At 42.0% G+C, this 17,616-nt stretch overlaps 1 protein-coding gene across 5 annotated transcripts in view; it reads left to right on the top strand.

The window, feature by feature from the left end:
• The window catches only part of LOC311514693 (gap junction beta-6 protein), a 73,729-nt gene extending 62,048 nt beyond the window's left edge, over positions 1–11,681 (top strand). For 4 of the 5 annotated variants that reach the window (XM_084617332.1, XM_084617331.1, XM_084617335.1 and 1 more), the window contains exon 2: positions 7,757–11,681. In XM_084617332.1, the coding sequence (XP_084473458.1) occupies positions 7,757–8,570 (814 nt within the window). In that variant the 3' untranslated portion in view covers positions 8,571–11,681. Of the gene's footprint in view, positions 1–2,602; positions 2,624–7,756 lie in introns of those variants that run through there. The other variant, XM_084617334.1, reaches the window with a different exon arrangement.
• Positions 11,682–17,616: the final 5,935 nt, after the last annotated feature.

Genomic DNA, 17,616 nt, shown 5'->3' with positions numbered 1-17,616 from the left:
GATAGTCTGGTCCCTCTGGCAGCTCCGCTGGAACAGCAGAATAACCAATGGGGTAGTGCAGCTGTGACTGGTGCTGAGATGTGCAACTGCTTGATCCCCATTTCAAACCATTTTTTGATATAGAAATGCTCTTTTAATTTTTTATTTAAGGGATGAGTTTCTCTACAGTGGAGACTGAAAGCTCAGTTACTCAATGTCATTGAGTTCTGTGGCTCCCTCCCTGCACTGTGGTCTCCCCGGCTCCTGCCTTTGACTCTAATCTCCCTCTATATCTCTGCTTCCCTTTTCTGCCTTCGATTCCCCCAGATGCTCTTGCTGCTGCTTCTGCTGTTGCCTTTTGCAGATGTGGGGTACACTCCCAGGCCTCAGTCCAGCAAAGAATTTAAGTCAATGAGGCTATTTGTATGCTTTAAGTTATGCTCATGCTTAAGTGTTTTGCTGGTTTGGGGTCCTAACGTGTGTACAGTGGCATGGCAGTTACAGAGCTGTGCTGGCTATATGAAAATAAAGGCTGCCATCAATTAAATTGAATCTTCGTTTTCCTTGCCATAGTTTTTCATTCCGTCAGAGAGATGGCTGATATTTTATTCACTTTGTCAGTAAAGGGGTCTGAGAAGCAAATAGATGAACAATGGTACTGAGTCAGTAGAGTAGCCCATAATACTTCCACCTCACTGTAAGTAAATTAAAGCAATTGAACTCTTCCAGAACTCTCTTTCAGTTGGGACTACTATAATATTTTGTTGTCATCTGCCCCACATGTTGTCGTGACCGATGTTTGATTCAGGGCTTGAGCAGAATAGGGATAGTTGGTGTGTCCTATTTGGACTGATGGCACTAAGGGATTGATTCCTCACCCACTGATGTCAATGGCTGTATTGACACTGACTTCAAAGGTTGCAGGATCAAACTGTAAGTGGCTGTATCACGGGGGAGTGTTGCAGGTGCCACATGGCTTTCAGCCAGCATGAAAGCAGGAGTGGAGCCTTGAGAGGCAGAATATGAGAGGGGCAAATGGAGGATGCTGGCAGCACCAGCTTTCTGGATAAGAGGAGAGAGAGGTTTTTAAGTGGTGAAGGGGCAAAAGAGATTTGGGCATGTGTGTGGTGGGGAGTGACACTTGGTGGGGCAGGAGGAGGCAAAAGGAATAATGAGACCTGGGAAGCTGAAGTGGAAGGGGGGAAGAGAGATGGTGTGGTGGCAGGAAAGAAAAGCAGGGCTGGGTGGAGAGACAGCAGTGAGCCAAGTAAGGCCAGGTCTACACTATCATCTTACATCCATATAACTATATCACTTTTGTGTGGGGAAAAATCTACACCCCAAGCAACACCGTTATAATGACCTAAACCCCACCCCACCACCAGTATAGAAAGCTCCTGCCTCTCGTGGAGGTGGGTTAACTACGCTGACAGGAGAAGCTCTTCTGTCTGTGTAGTAGCATCTTCACTGAAGTGCTACAGTAGCGCAGCTGCACCGCTGCAGTGTTTTAAATGTAGACCTACTCCAAGAAAAAGGGCATATGGAATGGAGGAGATATGAGATAGGAGGAGAAGGAAACAGGAAAAGAGATGCAAGAAAGCAAACAAAACTGGGAATGCAAAGAAACTGGTGGAATTCAGAGAGGAGAAATGAACCTGTGTTCGTGTGTACAGCGACAAATCTCTATGTGGCAGTTCTGTTTTTATAAATGATATATATTTAGCTGTATAGAAGCATCTCTAATCTGTATACAAAAGCAATTACAACATTCCAATATCTAAAGCTCAGTTAGAGCCTGATCCAAAGCCTTTTGTAATTGATGTGAGTCTTTCCATAGATTTTTAAAGGGCATTGGATCTGGCCCTTGTCAAGGAAAGATTCGCAATACAAAGCTGAGAGCCTTGCAGATATCCTAAAAAGAAAAGATTACTCAGTTATAAATTCAGTATCAAAAGAGAATTTGCAACACATGATCCCCAGGGTAAATCCTGACATTCGGTCTCCATTAAAAATCATGCAGCATGATAAATAACCGGTGAAGTAAAGCTAAATATTCAGAAATCTGACTAATTATCCCCTAAAGAATCTTCTGGGAATTCAGGATCTTTTCTGTGCTGCCATGATGTATGAACCTAGAGAAACTTTTTCTTTTATATGCTAATAAAAACTCTACTTTGCTCCTGTTAAATAACTTTGTAGGATAAAAGAATGTGGCTTGTTTCAAGGGCTTCATTTTGCAAGGTGCAAGGTCCTGGGAATTGCAATCGGCATCTTGAAGGAGAAACTCTTCACGTCTCAAGACGGGGTTAGTTCAGTCTAGAAAGAACTTGATCTCTAGCCTGCAGATAAGGACAAGAAGTGTTTCTAAAAACTTGCATCTTTGAAGTAATCCCACCAAATCTTCTAGTTTTACTATATCCACCCGAAAGGGGCCATTACATTTAATTGCAATAATAACTCAGAAAAAAATCTTGTATTATCTTCAAAATTCAATGTCCTTGTTTCCCTGATTTACCTCAGATTTTTGACTTTACTCATTCTCCGTAGAATAGCTTCCAACTCACCGTGCAGTTACCTTTAACCAATAGAGCAGAAAGGATTTTGGCCCTGCTTGGAAATAAAGGTGTGACACAGAAGATTGCTGGTAAGAGACTGAGCCTTATTTCCTGACTCATGCCATGGGACCCTGGGTCAAAGTTCCAAAGGGTTCCAAAGCCATGTTACATGACAGTCAGTATCCACCAAGCCAGTATCTCTTGTTTTATCTTCCTTATTATGTGTGCTTTTAAAAATAAATAAATAAAATCAACCTGACATGAAACTAGCCAACTTATGAAATCCAAAGTAGAAGAAATTGTTAAAGGGGAGATCTAAGTTATTGGACTAGAATCTCTGAATCACATTGGCTCACTGATCACATGGCTGCTCCTTGTTCACAGACATTCCTTCCACCGTGGCCTGTTCAGTCACAGGTTTATTTGCTATGGTGAACCTGTTTGCTGCTCCTGTTGTCCTTTCCTTGCCAGAGACTGGATGGTTACTTCTGTCCAGTGCATGAGATTGTCCTCAGCATCCTGAACATCCTCAAGAAATGAATCTGTAGTCCTCTTTGGCTTTGTCAAGCGCTTTCTGACCATCCGAGGCGGCTGTGACCTATAAACCTTGGTGCAGATGATATAGCTGTTATGTTGGCACACTGCCAACCACTTTCTGTTTAAAATCCTGCATTTTCTCCTACTTGCAATTGGAGTGACTGTCATTCTTTTGATAGTATTTCTTCTGTGTTGGTTTCCTTGTAAACCGGGACCTTTTAATATCTAAATCAGGGTTAATGATCTTTGTTGGATGTTGGCGCTAAGGTTTTGTCCTAGTACCCATGGATCTCTGAACCAGTGATTGTAATAAGGTGGTGTTAGGTGTGATATACATAGCTAGAAGTTCTTTGCTATTTGTATTCACTTGAGCTGGTCAGAAATTGTTCAGTGAAATTGATTTCTGATTGGAAAACACTGTTTCATCAAAACCATAGTGTTTTGTGAAACCAGGTCAGATGCAAAAACAACTTTGTCAGAGACAAATATTGCAGCCCAGCAGTTAGGGCACTGGCCTGGGAAATGGAAGACCCAGATTCAAGCAGAATTGAGCAGACTTGAATTTGGGTCTCCTGTGTTCTAGCCCAGTGCCGTATAAACCAGACCAAAGTGTCACTTGTACCAAAATGAATTTTTTTTTTTTTTTTGGAAACTGAAATATTTCACTAATAAGAATTGTCACTTTCAAGCCAGTCCTATGATTGATCTTCCTACTGACCCATTCCACAGTATGTTTGGTGCTGTAAATGATACTAAACAAAAAAGACTGACTTGGAGAGCTGACAGTCTAGAAACTGTCAACACCATTTTTTTAAAGTAAAACCAACATCAGAAAAGTCTTTGTATAGAAATTTCAGAGCCAAGAGAAATTATGGAATGAGAACTTCAAAGGATGATGCCTGACACTGATAAGGGTGGGGGAAAAAAGACTAAGCTAGCTTTGTGGAATGTTTTGGTTTGGTTCGTTTGTTTGTCTGCTTGTTTTTTTTTTCTGGGGTCTTCCTCTTCTAGGAGGTATTAAGATAATGAAAATATTCTCTATAAAAAGCTATTGCCCAGTATTCTCTATAAAAAGCTATTGCCCAGTACAGGCAGTCCTCACCCATTTCCTTCAGGGTTATGGGGAAAATCTCTGGAGAAAATTGAGTGTACACCAAATTCAAAACTTTCTCTCCAGCTCAACAAAAATTCATTTCATGCTGGGTTTGGTGCTCGTCCCACTCCCCCAGCATTTACAGATCAAAATGTTGTTAGGGTTCTTACTGACAAAACAGTATTCTTCAGTTTCTAATGTGTGTCTTTTTATCCTGTAAAGAATAAGTGAATTAAGTTAATTGTTAACTGGACTTCAAACAAAATTTCTGTAAATCAGTGAAGGAGAGGAATAGTAATCAATATTCTGTGTGAGGATAACTCCATTCTGGTTATTGGGGGTGTGGTTTTTTTGTGTGTGTGTTTCTTCTCAGTTCCCATAATCTATTGTAATACTTCTGTACATAGTGTATGGATTATGTCCTTTTGTCTGTGTCATTTATCTGAACCTCCCCTATTAGAAGCTCACTGTTTGAAAAGTTCCTGACGTTAGTGTTGGTGATATGACACTTATCAGCTTAGTGCTATTAGGTAGTGGAGCTGGTTGGCTTTCCTGGTGGCTGCCTGACTCAGCAGGACATGAAGATGCTTATGGCTAAAAATCTCAGTAGCACAGAATGGCAAAAATACTTTGTCACAGAGCTGCGGAGCTGGCTAGCCTCTCTGAGGATACTGGCCAACAGGCTTTGAAGTCCCTGCTCAGGGTCACAAACTTTAAATTCTTCTAAGCCAGCTCCCCTGATTATCTGAAACCCCAGTTACTTTGGGTGTCCCTTGAGGATTATAGCATAATATCATACATTTATATGGTGTGTTGGACGATCCTTTGAGATAGAATTTGCCCAGAACTTTATGTGCTACACTTAAACGAAGGGAGGTTGGCAGCCAAGTGGACAGCGCTTTGCACAGCAGAGGGGGGAGGAGAAAGTTTGGTGCAGGACATCAGGTTAAACCCCTAGAACATAAGAACGGCCATACTGGGTGAGACCAAAAGTGCATCTAGCCTAGTATCCTGTCTTCCGACAGTGGCCAATGCCAGGTGCCCCAGAGGGAATGAACGGAACAGGTAATCATCAAGTGATCCATACCCTGTTGCTCATTCCCAGCTTCTGGCAAACAGGCTAGGGAAAACTGTCCCTGCCCATCCTGGCAAATAGCCATTGATGGACCTATCCTCCATGAATTTATCTAGTTCTCTTTTGAACCCAGTTATAGTCTTGACCTTCACAACATCCTCTGGCAAGGAGTTTCACAGGTTGACTGTGTGCTGTGTGAAGAAATACTTCTTTTTTTGTTTTAAAGCTGCTGCCTATTAATTTCATTTGTTGACCCCTAGTTCTTGTGCTATGAGAAGGAGCCAATAACACTTCCTTATTTACTTTCTCCATACCAGTCATGATTTTATAGACCTCTATCATATTCCCCCCCTTAGTCATCCTTTTTCCAAGCTGAAAAGTCCCAGTCTTATTAATCTCTTCTCAAACAGAATCCGTTCCATACCCCTAATCATTTTTGTTGCTGTTTTCTGAACCTTTTCCAATTCAGTATATCTTTTTTTGAGATGGGGTAACCACATCTGCACGCAGCATTAAAGATGTGGGCATACCAGGGATTTCTGTAGAGGCAATATGATATTGTCTGTCTTATTGTGTATCCCTTTCTTAATGATGGCCAACATTCTGTTCACTTTTTTGACTACGGCTGCACATTGAGTGGATGTTTTCAGAGAACTATCCACAATGACTCCAAGATCTTTTTCTTGAGTGGTAACAGCGATTTTAAACCCCATGATTTTATATGTATAGTTGGGATTATGTTTTCCACTGTGCATAACTTTGCATTTATCAACGTTGAATTTCATTTTTGTTGAATGCCATTTTGTTGCTCAGTCACCTAGTTTTGTGAGATCCTTTTATAGCTCTTTGCAGTCTTCCTGGGACTTAACTATCTTGAGTAGTTTTATATTCTTTGCAAATTTTGCCACCTCACTGTTTGTACCTTTTTCCAGACCATTTATGAATATGTTACATAGGACTGGTCCCAGTGCAGATCTCTGGGGGACATCACTGTTCACCCCTCTTCATTCTGAAAACTGACCATTTATTCTCTTTGTTTCCTATCTTTTAACCAGTTACCAATCCATGAGAAGACTTCCCTCTTACTTTGCTTAAGAGCCTTTGGTGAGGGACCTTGTCGAAGGCTTTCTGAAAATCTAAGTACACTATATCCACTGGATCCCCTTGTCCACATGCTTGTTGACCCCCTCAAAGAATTCTAGTAAATTGGTGAGGCATAATTTCCCTTTGCAAAAAACATGTTGACTCTTCCCCAACAAAATATGTTCATCTATGTGTCTGACAATTTTGTTCTTTACAATAGTTTCAACCAGTTTGCCTGATACTGAAGTCAAGCTTACTGGCCTGTAACTGCTGGGATCATTTCTGGAGCCCTTTTTAAAAACTGGCATCTCATTAGCTATACTCCAGTCATTTGGTACAGAGGCTTATTTAAATGTTAGGTTACAGACTACAGTTAGTAGTTCAGCAATTTCACATTTGAGTTCCTTCAGAACTCTTGGGTGAATACAATCTGGTCCTGGTGACTTATTTCTGTTTAGTTCATCAATTTGTTCCAAAACCTCCTCTAATGACACATCAACCACATCATGGACAGTTCCTCAGATTTGTCATCTAAAAAGAATGGTTCAGGTTTGGGAATCTCTCATACATCCTCAGCCGTGAAGACCAATATAAAGAATTAATTTAATTTCTCCACAATGGCCTTATCGTCCTCGAGTGCTCCTTTAGCATCTCAATTGTCCAATCACCCCACTGGTTGTTTAGCAGGCTTTCTGCTTCTGATGTACTTAAAACATCTTTAATGTAATTTTTTATATAAATATAATTTTTAAAAAAGACCTTTTATGTCTATGTAGAGCAGACCAGGAATCATGTCTTTTGAGGTCTCCTCCAAAAGACTTCACACTATAACTTCATAGTGCTCCATTTATCCTCTTCAGAAGGATGAACTACTAGGGGGCGTAAACTGGTTTGTATCCATAAAGTTAACTTGTTCTTTTGTAGTGTGTTGCAGGCAGTGATTTGAGATTTGGTGCATGATAACACAACTACCATTATCAGTTCTTTCTGTTTGAATCAGAAAATTAGAATTCATGGATTACACAAATCCGCTATCTTAGTACAGAGCTAAAATATGATCTCTTAGCAGCATGAAGTGCTTTGGAGAAGTGACAGAAGGTATTCTTCTGACACCAATGTCCCCCCTCTGCTGGGTGAAGCAGAATTCTTGGGCCTTGCACATAAGCTTCCCAGTGAAATAGAAAATCAGTGACAGAGCTTAGTTTATTATTTACATATCTACACAAGTGCTGGAATGGAGGTGGTCAAACAGCATGCAGACAATCCCTTTTGACCTTTATGGCTACTTGTAGTGACAATGTAAGACAATGATATGCCAAAAAGCTGTGAAACAGTTACTGTAGCCCATGAATATTCTGCCATTATATGTCTTGTATCACAAGTTTTATGGCATTGATTTTCTAATCATTTGGTGTATTAATTTTGTCTTGTTAGGTCAAAGGATTCAAACGAGACAATGGACTGGGGAACACTACAGGCCATTTTAGGAGGTGTAAACAAACACTCCACCAGTATCGGAAAGATCTGGCTCACCGTCATGTTCATTTTCCGTGTTATGATCCTTGTGGTGGCTGCAGAGGAAGTCTGGGGAGACGAACAAAATGATTTTGTCTGCAACACTCTGCAACCGGGATGCAAAAATGTTTGCTATGACCACTTTTTCCCCATCTCTCACATTCGACTGTGGGCCCTTCAGCTCATCTTTGTCTCAACTCCTGCACTTCTCGTGGCCATGCACGTTGCATACAGAAGAAACGAGAAGAAAAAGCAGCTCAGAAATGGAGGGAAAACCTGCGAATATAAAGACATTGAAGAAATAAAAGCACAAAGATTTCATATTCAGGGTCCCTTGTGGTGGACCTACACCAGCAGCATATTCTTCAGAATGATCTTTGAAGCCCTTTTTATGTATGCGTTTTACTTCATGTATGATGGCTTCCGAATGCCACGCCTAGTGAAGTGCAATGCGTGGCCTTGCCCCAACACAGTGGACTGTTTTGTTTCTCGACCCACTGAAAAGACGGTGTTCACTATTTTCATGATCGCTGTGTCTGGTATTTGCATTTTGTTAAACGTGGCTGAATTTTGCTATCTGCTGGTAAAGGTTTTCCTCAGAAAGTCTCGAAGAGCAGCATCTCCAAGACATCACCACAACCATGAAACTAAAGAGGAAACTAAACAAAATGAAATGAATGAGCTAATATCTGATAGCTGTCACAACACAGTCTCGGGATTTCCAAGCAGCTAAGGTGATGCAAATGTGAGGAGTCACTTGGTGTGGAGTGAATATTCCTCTTACAAAGCTGCAAATGAAATCAGCTACATTAAACAATAAAGTGGGGTGAAGGTTTAATATGTAATGTCAGGTGGGAATTAAACACTTAGTTCAAAAGAGTCAAAGCAGCATAAAAATGTGAAAAGTATATAAGGATTAAATAGGAAACTGTCTTCATAAGAATATCCTTAAGGCAACTATGATGAGCAAAAACTCACTAGTAACTCAAGGCTAGAGTCACAGAAGGGACTTCGGAGTTAGGCAACACCTAGGGACCCTGCTGCCAGTGCATGAGGAGAGTACGGTGAGCAAGAAGAGGATTCTCAGAAGCCTGCATGCTGAGTGGGGAGCTGCCTCAGCTAGCCAGACGTGAAATGCAGAGGAAAAAGGCAGGGGTTTAGGTGCCTAAGCATCTTTAAGGATTTGGACCCTAACTCCATTTGGGATTCTTGGCCCTGAACCCTCTCCTGGAGTTAGGTGCCTAAGCCAGGTCAGACCTTTTTCATAATGAGAACAATACAGAACCCATTATAGCCAATTGCCCAACAGGGTTAAGGCACTCGTCTGGGACGAGAGACCTGTTTTTTTTTTTTTTTTGTTTTGTTTTTCAAATCCCTGTTCTGCCTGATCTCCCCTGAAAGGTGGGAGACCAGATCAGGTAAACATCCTCACCAGTGGGCTGTAGATTCGATCTCTCATGGGCCTACTGATTATTTATACAAAGGGGACCTGTTTCAAAAAGAGACTGAGGCCTGATCTACACTAAAGTTATGTTGACCCAGCTATGTCGCTCAGGGGTATGAAAAATCCACATAGTTAAGCTGACTTAGGGTATGTCTTCACTACCTGCTATCTTGGCGGGCAGCGGTCAATCCAGCGGGGATCGATTTATCACATCTATTCCAGACACAATAAATCAACACACACATCCCTGAGCGCTCTCCCGTTGACAGGGGAGTGGCAGCAGTTGACTCACCGCAGTGAAGACACCACAGTAAGTCAATCTAAGTATATCAACTTCAGCTATGTTTGTTCACGTAGCTGAAGTTGCATAACTTAGATCAATTCCCCCCTCTTCTCTTCCTCCCCCTCCCCCCTCGCCCCCCCCAAGTGTAGACCAGGGCTAAAATCCTGGTGTAGATAGCGCTAGGTCAATGGAAGAATACTACTGCCTGTCAAGGAGGTCAATTAACTACAGTGACAGGAGATCCCCTCCTTTTGCACTAGTATCTACACTGAAAGCGCTATGGAACGTGGACATTTGTTGTACTTTGAAGATGAAAAGTGCTCTATGAAACTGAAGTGTTAACAATAATAGTAATCCTGTTGGGAGAAGCAAACACCTTGTAGACCACAACTCATCCCCAAATACCCAATAGCCTGGTGGCTAGGGCATTCTTACCAGACATGGGAGACCTGGGTGGAGCAGGGACTGAAACCCAGATTTAAAAACAGGTCTCTGACATTCCAGGTGAGTGCCCTAACCACTGGTCTCTTGGGTATTTGGAGGAGTACACACTTGCTAGCCAGGCCCCAAAATTCCTGACTGTCTCTTGTGCAGGTTAGGCATGCTCTAGGCGTGTTTACCAAATTGGTCTCTGGAGAGATGGGCAGGGAAACACCTAGTTTGAGAATCCTGCTATGCCTTAGGTGTAAGGTAGGGCTCCAAGCAGCTCATTAGCTGTCAGGTGGAAATCTAGACACCTTCAAGGTTAAGCAGTAGCTGAATGGTGCTTTTGTGGTTGGTCATAAGCACCTAAAGAGGCAGTAAAGCACCTGAGTCCCTTTGTGAAACTAGCCTTTTATGCAGATTTCAGTCCTGAAAACTATACATTCAATAGCAATAAGAACAAACTTTTTCCAGGCAAGATATTCTAGTATTACAAGATGATTTTACTTACCTTAGTTATGAATTCACAAGTATTTTTGTAAGGTCTGAAATTCCGTGTTATTTAGAGTGTGATAGTGAGTGTGTGTGTGTGAGTAGTGTGGTTTTTTTCTTTGTTTTTACCAGAAAAGCAGATGTAATCTCCAATGTCATTTTAATAAAGTATATCAACTTTAAACATCTAGTACACGTGCTGTAAATAATTCTATTAACATTTTACATTTGTGATGGGGCAAGGCCATATGTCTATAGAAAAGTAGTGAGAGATAAATTAGCTCCAGGCTAAACAAATCCCTGGTACTTGGATAAGTTAAATGGCAGCTGCTCCAGGTCAATTAAGACATGTAGGGCCAATTAAGAACTTTCCAGAAGGCAGGGAGAATGCTAGGTTGATTGGGACACCTGAAGCCAATCAGAGACTGGCTGAAACTAGTTAAAAGCTTCCCAGTTGGTCAGGTGGGTGCAGATGTCAGGAGCTGTGGGAGGAAGTTGTGTGGTTGGAGAGACTGAGCAGTACACACCATATCAGGCACAAGGAAGGAGATCCTTAGGTAAGAGTGAAGTGGAGCCTGAGGAAGTGGGAGCTGCTGTGGGGGGAAGAAGCTCAGAGAATTGTATGTGTCTTGTTTCTAAAAGGTCAGCTCCATAGCTGATACTATTAGGGTCCCTGGGCTGGAGCCTGGAGTAGAGGGTGGGCCAGGGCTCCCCCTTTTCCCCCTCCCTGATTGATCGCTGAGACTGGGAGACAACAGAGCTGTGCAAGGGAGGATAGCTTCTCCTCACCTCTCTCACTTGCTTATGATGAAAATGTCTCAGTAGACTGTGACCCTTCTCTCTAGAGAGAGACGGGTTATGTGGAGGCTCACAGTGAACCTCTGAGGCTAGTGAAATCCGCCAGGAAATGCGGGACCCCCAGAGACAAGGACAGAGCTTTGTCACATATTGCATACTGCCAATGTTATAAAATCATAGCTATTATGAAAATAACCTTATCTTTTCATTTCTCAAATGAATTGTTTCTTGTACTGTAGATAGTCATGGAACTGTCTTGGGTTTTTTTAAACTGTAGACTGAAAATGACAAAATGGTATGAAACTAGGAGCTCTCTGGAATTAGCATGAAGAAATGTCTCCGCTAGTATAAGGAAAAAGCTAGAATATTAATAAGGTCTTCTGAATAAAAGACAAACACTGTAACCTGGTGTAATGGAGTGAAAGTTTATATGTGAGTGTCTTGTAAAGATTTTTGCCAATGACCTATAGCACTTGGTGAACCTTGATTTTTTTTTTTTTTTTTTTTTACATGCTGAGAGTTTTTTTTTCCACTTTTCCTGCTTTAACATACTTCAGTTAAACTTCAAAACAAACCCTACAGCCAAATTCTGTCTGGTGGAAATTCCTGTTTTGCTTTAACAGACATGTTAAACAAAAAAGCTCCATTGGCCGGGAACAGCGAACTGCAGCCACTGGGAGCTGTAGGCGGCCGTGCCTGCGGACGGTCAATGTAAACAAACTGTCTTGCAGGCTGCCAGCAGATTACTCTGATGGGCCACGGGTTGCCCATCACTGACCTAGGAGCTATTCCCTGGTTAGGGGCTATACAAGCAAAAAACACATGGCCCATACCCACTACCATTCTAGCTTCACCACAGACTACCCCTTTGCAGCCCCTGTCATAGAGAGCTTGCAGAATGGCTTCTGCCTGGGTTAGAGGGGAGCCAGGATTATGGCATCATACACTGGACCCTCGCTAGAACGCACATCTATATAACGTGAATTCGGATATAACATGATCACGGGCATGGATCCCAAAGTTAAGTACTGTACAGTTTTGACTATAGATGTGATAAATTGACTGCTGAACACTCTCCTGTCGACTCTAATACTCCACCAGAATGAGGAGCGCAAGCACAGTCAATGGGAGAGCATCAGCTATTCACGTAGCTGAAGTTGCGTATCTTAGATCGACCCCACGTGGTAGTGTAGATAAGCCCTAAGACGATTGCTGTAGGCCTAGAATGCCATACACATGTAATGTAACAAAAATTTACAGGTATAGTATTTATCTTTAGGAAGGGTCAAAAATGTCAGGCAAAAGGAAGGCTTACTCAGTGCAGGAGAAATGGGATGCTTTTGAACAAATTAGAAATGGCAAAACCCAGGCAAAGATTAGCCGCAATATTGGCATTAACGAATCCACCTTTTGTGGATGGCTAAAGAATGCTGACAAGCTTGGAACTTTCATTCATAACCTGGATGAAGAGCATGGTCTTCAAAGAAAACAAGCCCGTTTAGCAAATGATGCAGATCTTGATTCTGCAGTGTACATATGGTTTGTGCAAGAACAGCAGAAAGGCATTCCAATCTCTGGTCTGCTTATAGCCATGCAAGTAGAAAAATTCAACAGGGAACTTAATGGTGAATTCAGCAATTTTAAGGCGAGTTCAGGTTGGCTATGGCGATGTCAGAAAAGACACAATCTCTCAGACTGCAGTTTCGGGAGAAAAATGCTCTGCTGATGCCACGCAGTCGTACTCTGCGAAGCTGAGGGAAATTTTACAGGCAGAGGGTTACTCAGAGGAACAGGTTTACAATGCAGATGAAACAGGAATTTATAAAGTGTTGCCCAATAAAACCCTGGTTGTCAGAACAGATGAACAGAAAGAAGATATAAACAGGCAAAAGATCACCTTACTTTATTGTCTTGTGTGAATGCAACAGGCAAGCATAAATTAAAACCATTGTGCATTGGAAAGTCTCACATGCCTTGGTGCTTTCATCACGTAAATGTGAATTGCCTGCCGTTTTAGTACAAGAACTCCAAAAATTCCTGGATGACGAGTTGTGTGTTTTTGTTTTTTTTTTTAACAATGGTTCTTCATCAAATTTGTCCCTTCTGTGCGAAAGCATTTGCAGGCAAAAGGCTTAGAAGAAAAGGCCTTTCTTTTGCTAGACAACTGTCCAGCACATCCTCTGGCCAAAAGACTCGGAACTCGTGATGGTAAAATATGGGTTGAATACTTACCTAAAATCACAACTTCCAAAATCCAGCTGCTTGAACAAGGTGTTATTGCCTTTTTTAAGCAGCACTATCGATGGAACTTGGTACGACAAATGATAGCAAGTTGTCTGTCACCGATTTTTCTGAAGAAGTTGACTATAAAAGACTTCTTTTACAGTGGCGGCGATTCCTGGAATTTATTACATGCTGAAATGATAAACTGCTGTTGGATGGTGGGACTTAGTTGTTTGGTCACCCGCTCCTGGAAGAAAATGAAGAAAACTGAACACAGTCTGAGGAGGAATTTGACTTTGAGGAATTTATGGAGGAGGAAGTTGGAAAAACAGACATGGAGTGGATGCAGGAGCTGTGCCAGCAACTCTCCGGGCTTGGGGTAACTGTTCTGACACAATATCGAGTCCTGGATAAGAGGCGACGATGAAGCAGAAGAATTTTGTCCCATTGCTGAAAGTCTAACGGATGACCAAATTCTTCAGGCTGTATGACCAAACAACATTCCAGAAGCTGAAGAATTGGCCTTCGCCGAGGAAGATGAAGTGGACGTAGTTCCAATGTCAACTGCGACCATAGCCGGCCTAGACTGCTTTGAGATGGTTTGAGACACAAGACATTGAGCCTATAAAAATTATGCACTATGTAGTCTTTTGGAGTTTGCTAAGCGGAAGTGGCACAGCAGCAAGAAGCAAAAGCAACTCACCAACTTTTTAAAGAAAAACTAGAGTAATTTATTGTAATGTCTACTTTAAATCTTTAATAAAGCAACATTTTTTTTCATTTATTGTTTCCTTCAAGTAGGAGTTTATTTTCTAAGGTTTTCTACACTTTATGGAGGAGGCATTTACTGTATACAGTAATTTCATTTTAACATGGTCCCTGCTATAGCATGGTACTTGGCATAGATCCCAAATCCTGCATTCTAGTAAGGGTCCGGTGAATTTCTAGCCTGTTAACCTCCAGGTAGGTACATGCCATATGGTGGAGCACCTCGCCAGAGTGTTTTGCTATAAGGGTGATGATCATGCACTTAGGAGAGCAGTGCAGTGCTCAGGGTGAGGGCAGGCAAAGCAGAGAACACATTGCTCTGGTGTCTTGTTCTCCTTTTCTGTCTCCACCCAAAGGGTGTGAATTTCCTTGTACGAGTATAAACATGTAAACCCATTGACCTCACTACTTCCTGCTCTCTTACACTAGCATAAATGACTATACCTTTGGCTCTAATGGGTTTATTATGGTGGCCCTCCTTAAGATGACCAAAGTGGGTCACTACAGAAAACAATTTAAAGTGTGTTTTTTGTGGGGGATTTTTTCTTTTCTTTAAAACACTAGGAACACAGGGTGCTGCCAATGAAAATGACACTGATCTTAGATCCCTAACTCACACCTCTATTCTACTGGGAGAATCAATTGCTTGTTGTTGATATTGCAGAACTCTGGTAGAAGAAAACTGCTGTTAATTTCTAAGCTTGTCTGTAGGCAACTGGGGTAAAAGCAACACTGTAAATTACAGAGGCCTGAATTGCTCCCTTGACCCACTGAAAATACCTACCCAAGGAGGATCTGCTTGTGGATGTCTTTCTGGAATTATTCCTAATCTCTTTAGCTGTGGTTCATTAACCCACTAGTACACTCTACGTAGGGGGAAGGGCATAGGGAACAATGTTGTGACAGTGCATGAATGTTCGTGCCTTAGAAGGAATGATAAGGCCATAGCCTATTAAGTGGAGAAATATTTCTCCTATGGATGAAAGAACATGGCCCCAGATTACTGAGAGAATTCAGACAGCACCACATACAACAAGCTTGGATGGGGATGCTTTTGTAGCAGAGTGATATTCCTCAGTGCAATCCTTTCTATGGGCTTTCATCTGTGAATCACATACTACTGCATGTAAATAAACTGAGGTCAGTTAGACACTATCAGAAATCGTCTTCAGTAATCTACTTGAAATAACCTTAAATTAAGCCTCACTTTGACTCATTCTGGAGAATCTTCCTTACACTATGCTTTCCTTAAATAGGACATTCAGTTAGTTCATATTTACATCAAAGTGCAAACCAAGGTGCAAAAATTGGATGTGGCAATAACTCTGTATGTGGTGGGTGTCTTTTTTTTTTTTTCTTCACTCTCTGCTTCTAATATTTATAAATGGCAGTTTTCTTCTAGCTTTCTAGCAGACTTCAGTGCAGTTTTACAGCCTGTGCTGCTGTTCTTGCTGCGTCATTATTTTAAGCCTAGTTAAATGGACAAGAGAGTGAGCTGTATGCCAGCATTACCCACAGGTGACAGAAATAGAAGTGGAGTCCCTATATAAGCCACATTCTGTTCAGGCTTGTATCCCACACACGTTACTTTGGTATCCAAGGCCAGAAGCTAATGTACTTATAACCAGCTCCTGTCTCCTCTCTATTCAGGCTTATCATAAATAAACAGGCAAATTCTCTTCAGTTACATTGGTGCAAATTCATTGACTTTAACAGAGTTGTTCAGTTGTTACTGAGAAGAGAATTTGGCTCTGAAGCTGTGAACGATGTAATGATGGAACTGCACACCACAGACCTGTAAATATCTGAAACAGGTTCATGTCCCCTGACTCCTGTTAATTACACAGAATCATTGCTTATCTAAATTGACCCTCCTCTGTTACAGTAAGCTTCACTCAGACCTACACTGAAATTGGAATTCCATCAGAAACCTGTCTGATTTCCTGCCAGCATGCTCACTCAGCAGCCAACCTGGGGGGGAGCTATCAGCCTGGAATCTCTGGCTCCCAAATCTATCTTAGGTACTCATATGGCCCCTAGCACTGTAGTATCTGAGCCCCTCAGAATCTTTAATGGATTTATCCTCACAACACTCTTGTGAGATAGAGAAGTACTGTTATTGGCTCCATTTTACAGATGGGAACTGAGGCAAAAGCTTGCATGGGGATGCTATGCCAAGATCACAGGAAGTCTAGCAGAGCAGGGAATTAAATCCAGCTCTCCCAAGTCCTAGGGTAGTACCCTGCTTATGGACCCACCCTCCTCTGTAGCTTGGCTAGTAGGGAACTGGGCAGTGCTGGCTCCCAAGCTCCCTGCCTTGCATCGCATCGACTTCCAGGACCTGCAACTTCAGGGCAGCCAGCCCAGCAGACTGCCCATGTCAGGATCCTTCTTCTTTCAGAAAGAATTTTGGAGTTTTTGGTTTTCATTCCAATTCAGAATGAAAGCAGATTTCAAAATGTCAAACTCCTCCACAAAAGGGAATGACCTTTCTCCTCCTACCTGTACATCTAGGGTAAATCCTCTAGCTCTTGCCTCACAACCAGCTGACAACTAATGCCAGAGAAAAAAAATCAAGCAGTGTCAGCTGGAGATGGGCAGAACAACATTCAGATAATTTCTCTTTATATCTATGGAAGTATATGTCAAAGGGAAACATGTATGTAAGATCCCACTTCAGCTGAACAGTTTAGATGTCTGGCAACCGAGTTTGAAAATCTGGCCCAGTAAGTTTATTCTTGTCCCCAGTAGCACATGCCACATCTGGAGTATTTCTGATATGGCATTTATTCCTATCATTTGCACCCACCATGATCTTGATTTCAGACACAGACAGAATAATTGAATTTGAAACAGGGGCATGTTAAGGTAAAAAATATCCATTTGGCCATTCCATGCCAACACAGATGTGGTGGGCAGTCATAGCTTAGGGCTTGTCTACCGATATCGGGTGATCGATGCATCAGCGGTCAATTTAGCGGGTCTAGTGAAGACCTGCTAAATTGACCACCGATCACTCTCCCGTCGACTCTTATATTCTACCTGATCAAGAAGAGTAAGGGTAGTTGACGGGAGAGGGTCTTTTATCGACATCTCGTAGTGTGGACCCCACGGTAAGTAGATCTAAGCTACATCAATTTGAGTTACACTATGCACATAACTCAAATTGCATAGCTTAGATCGCCTTTTCCCTTTGGTGTAGACAAGGCCTTAGGTCAGGCATCCCCATACCTTTAGAAGTTGAGGTCTTCTTGGAAGCCTGAAAAGACACTGATGGTCTCAGTCTACTTTCAGCAGATGAGTATCCATATCGCAAACATTCCTATGATGATTGTCACTGCTGGGAGA

The sequence above is a fragment of the Lepidochelys olivacea genome (assembly GCF_965140295.1).
Source record: "Lepidochelys olivacea isolate rLepOli2 genome assembly, chromosome: 1".
In the NCBI taxonomy this organism is placed as follows: Eukaryota; Metazoa; Chordata; order Testudines; family Cheloniidae; genus Lepidochelys; species Lepidochelys olivacea.
The sequence above is the reverse complement of the archived record's forward strand: the minus strand, read 5'-3'. Positions and strand labels throughout refer to the sequence as shown.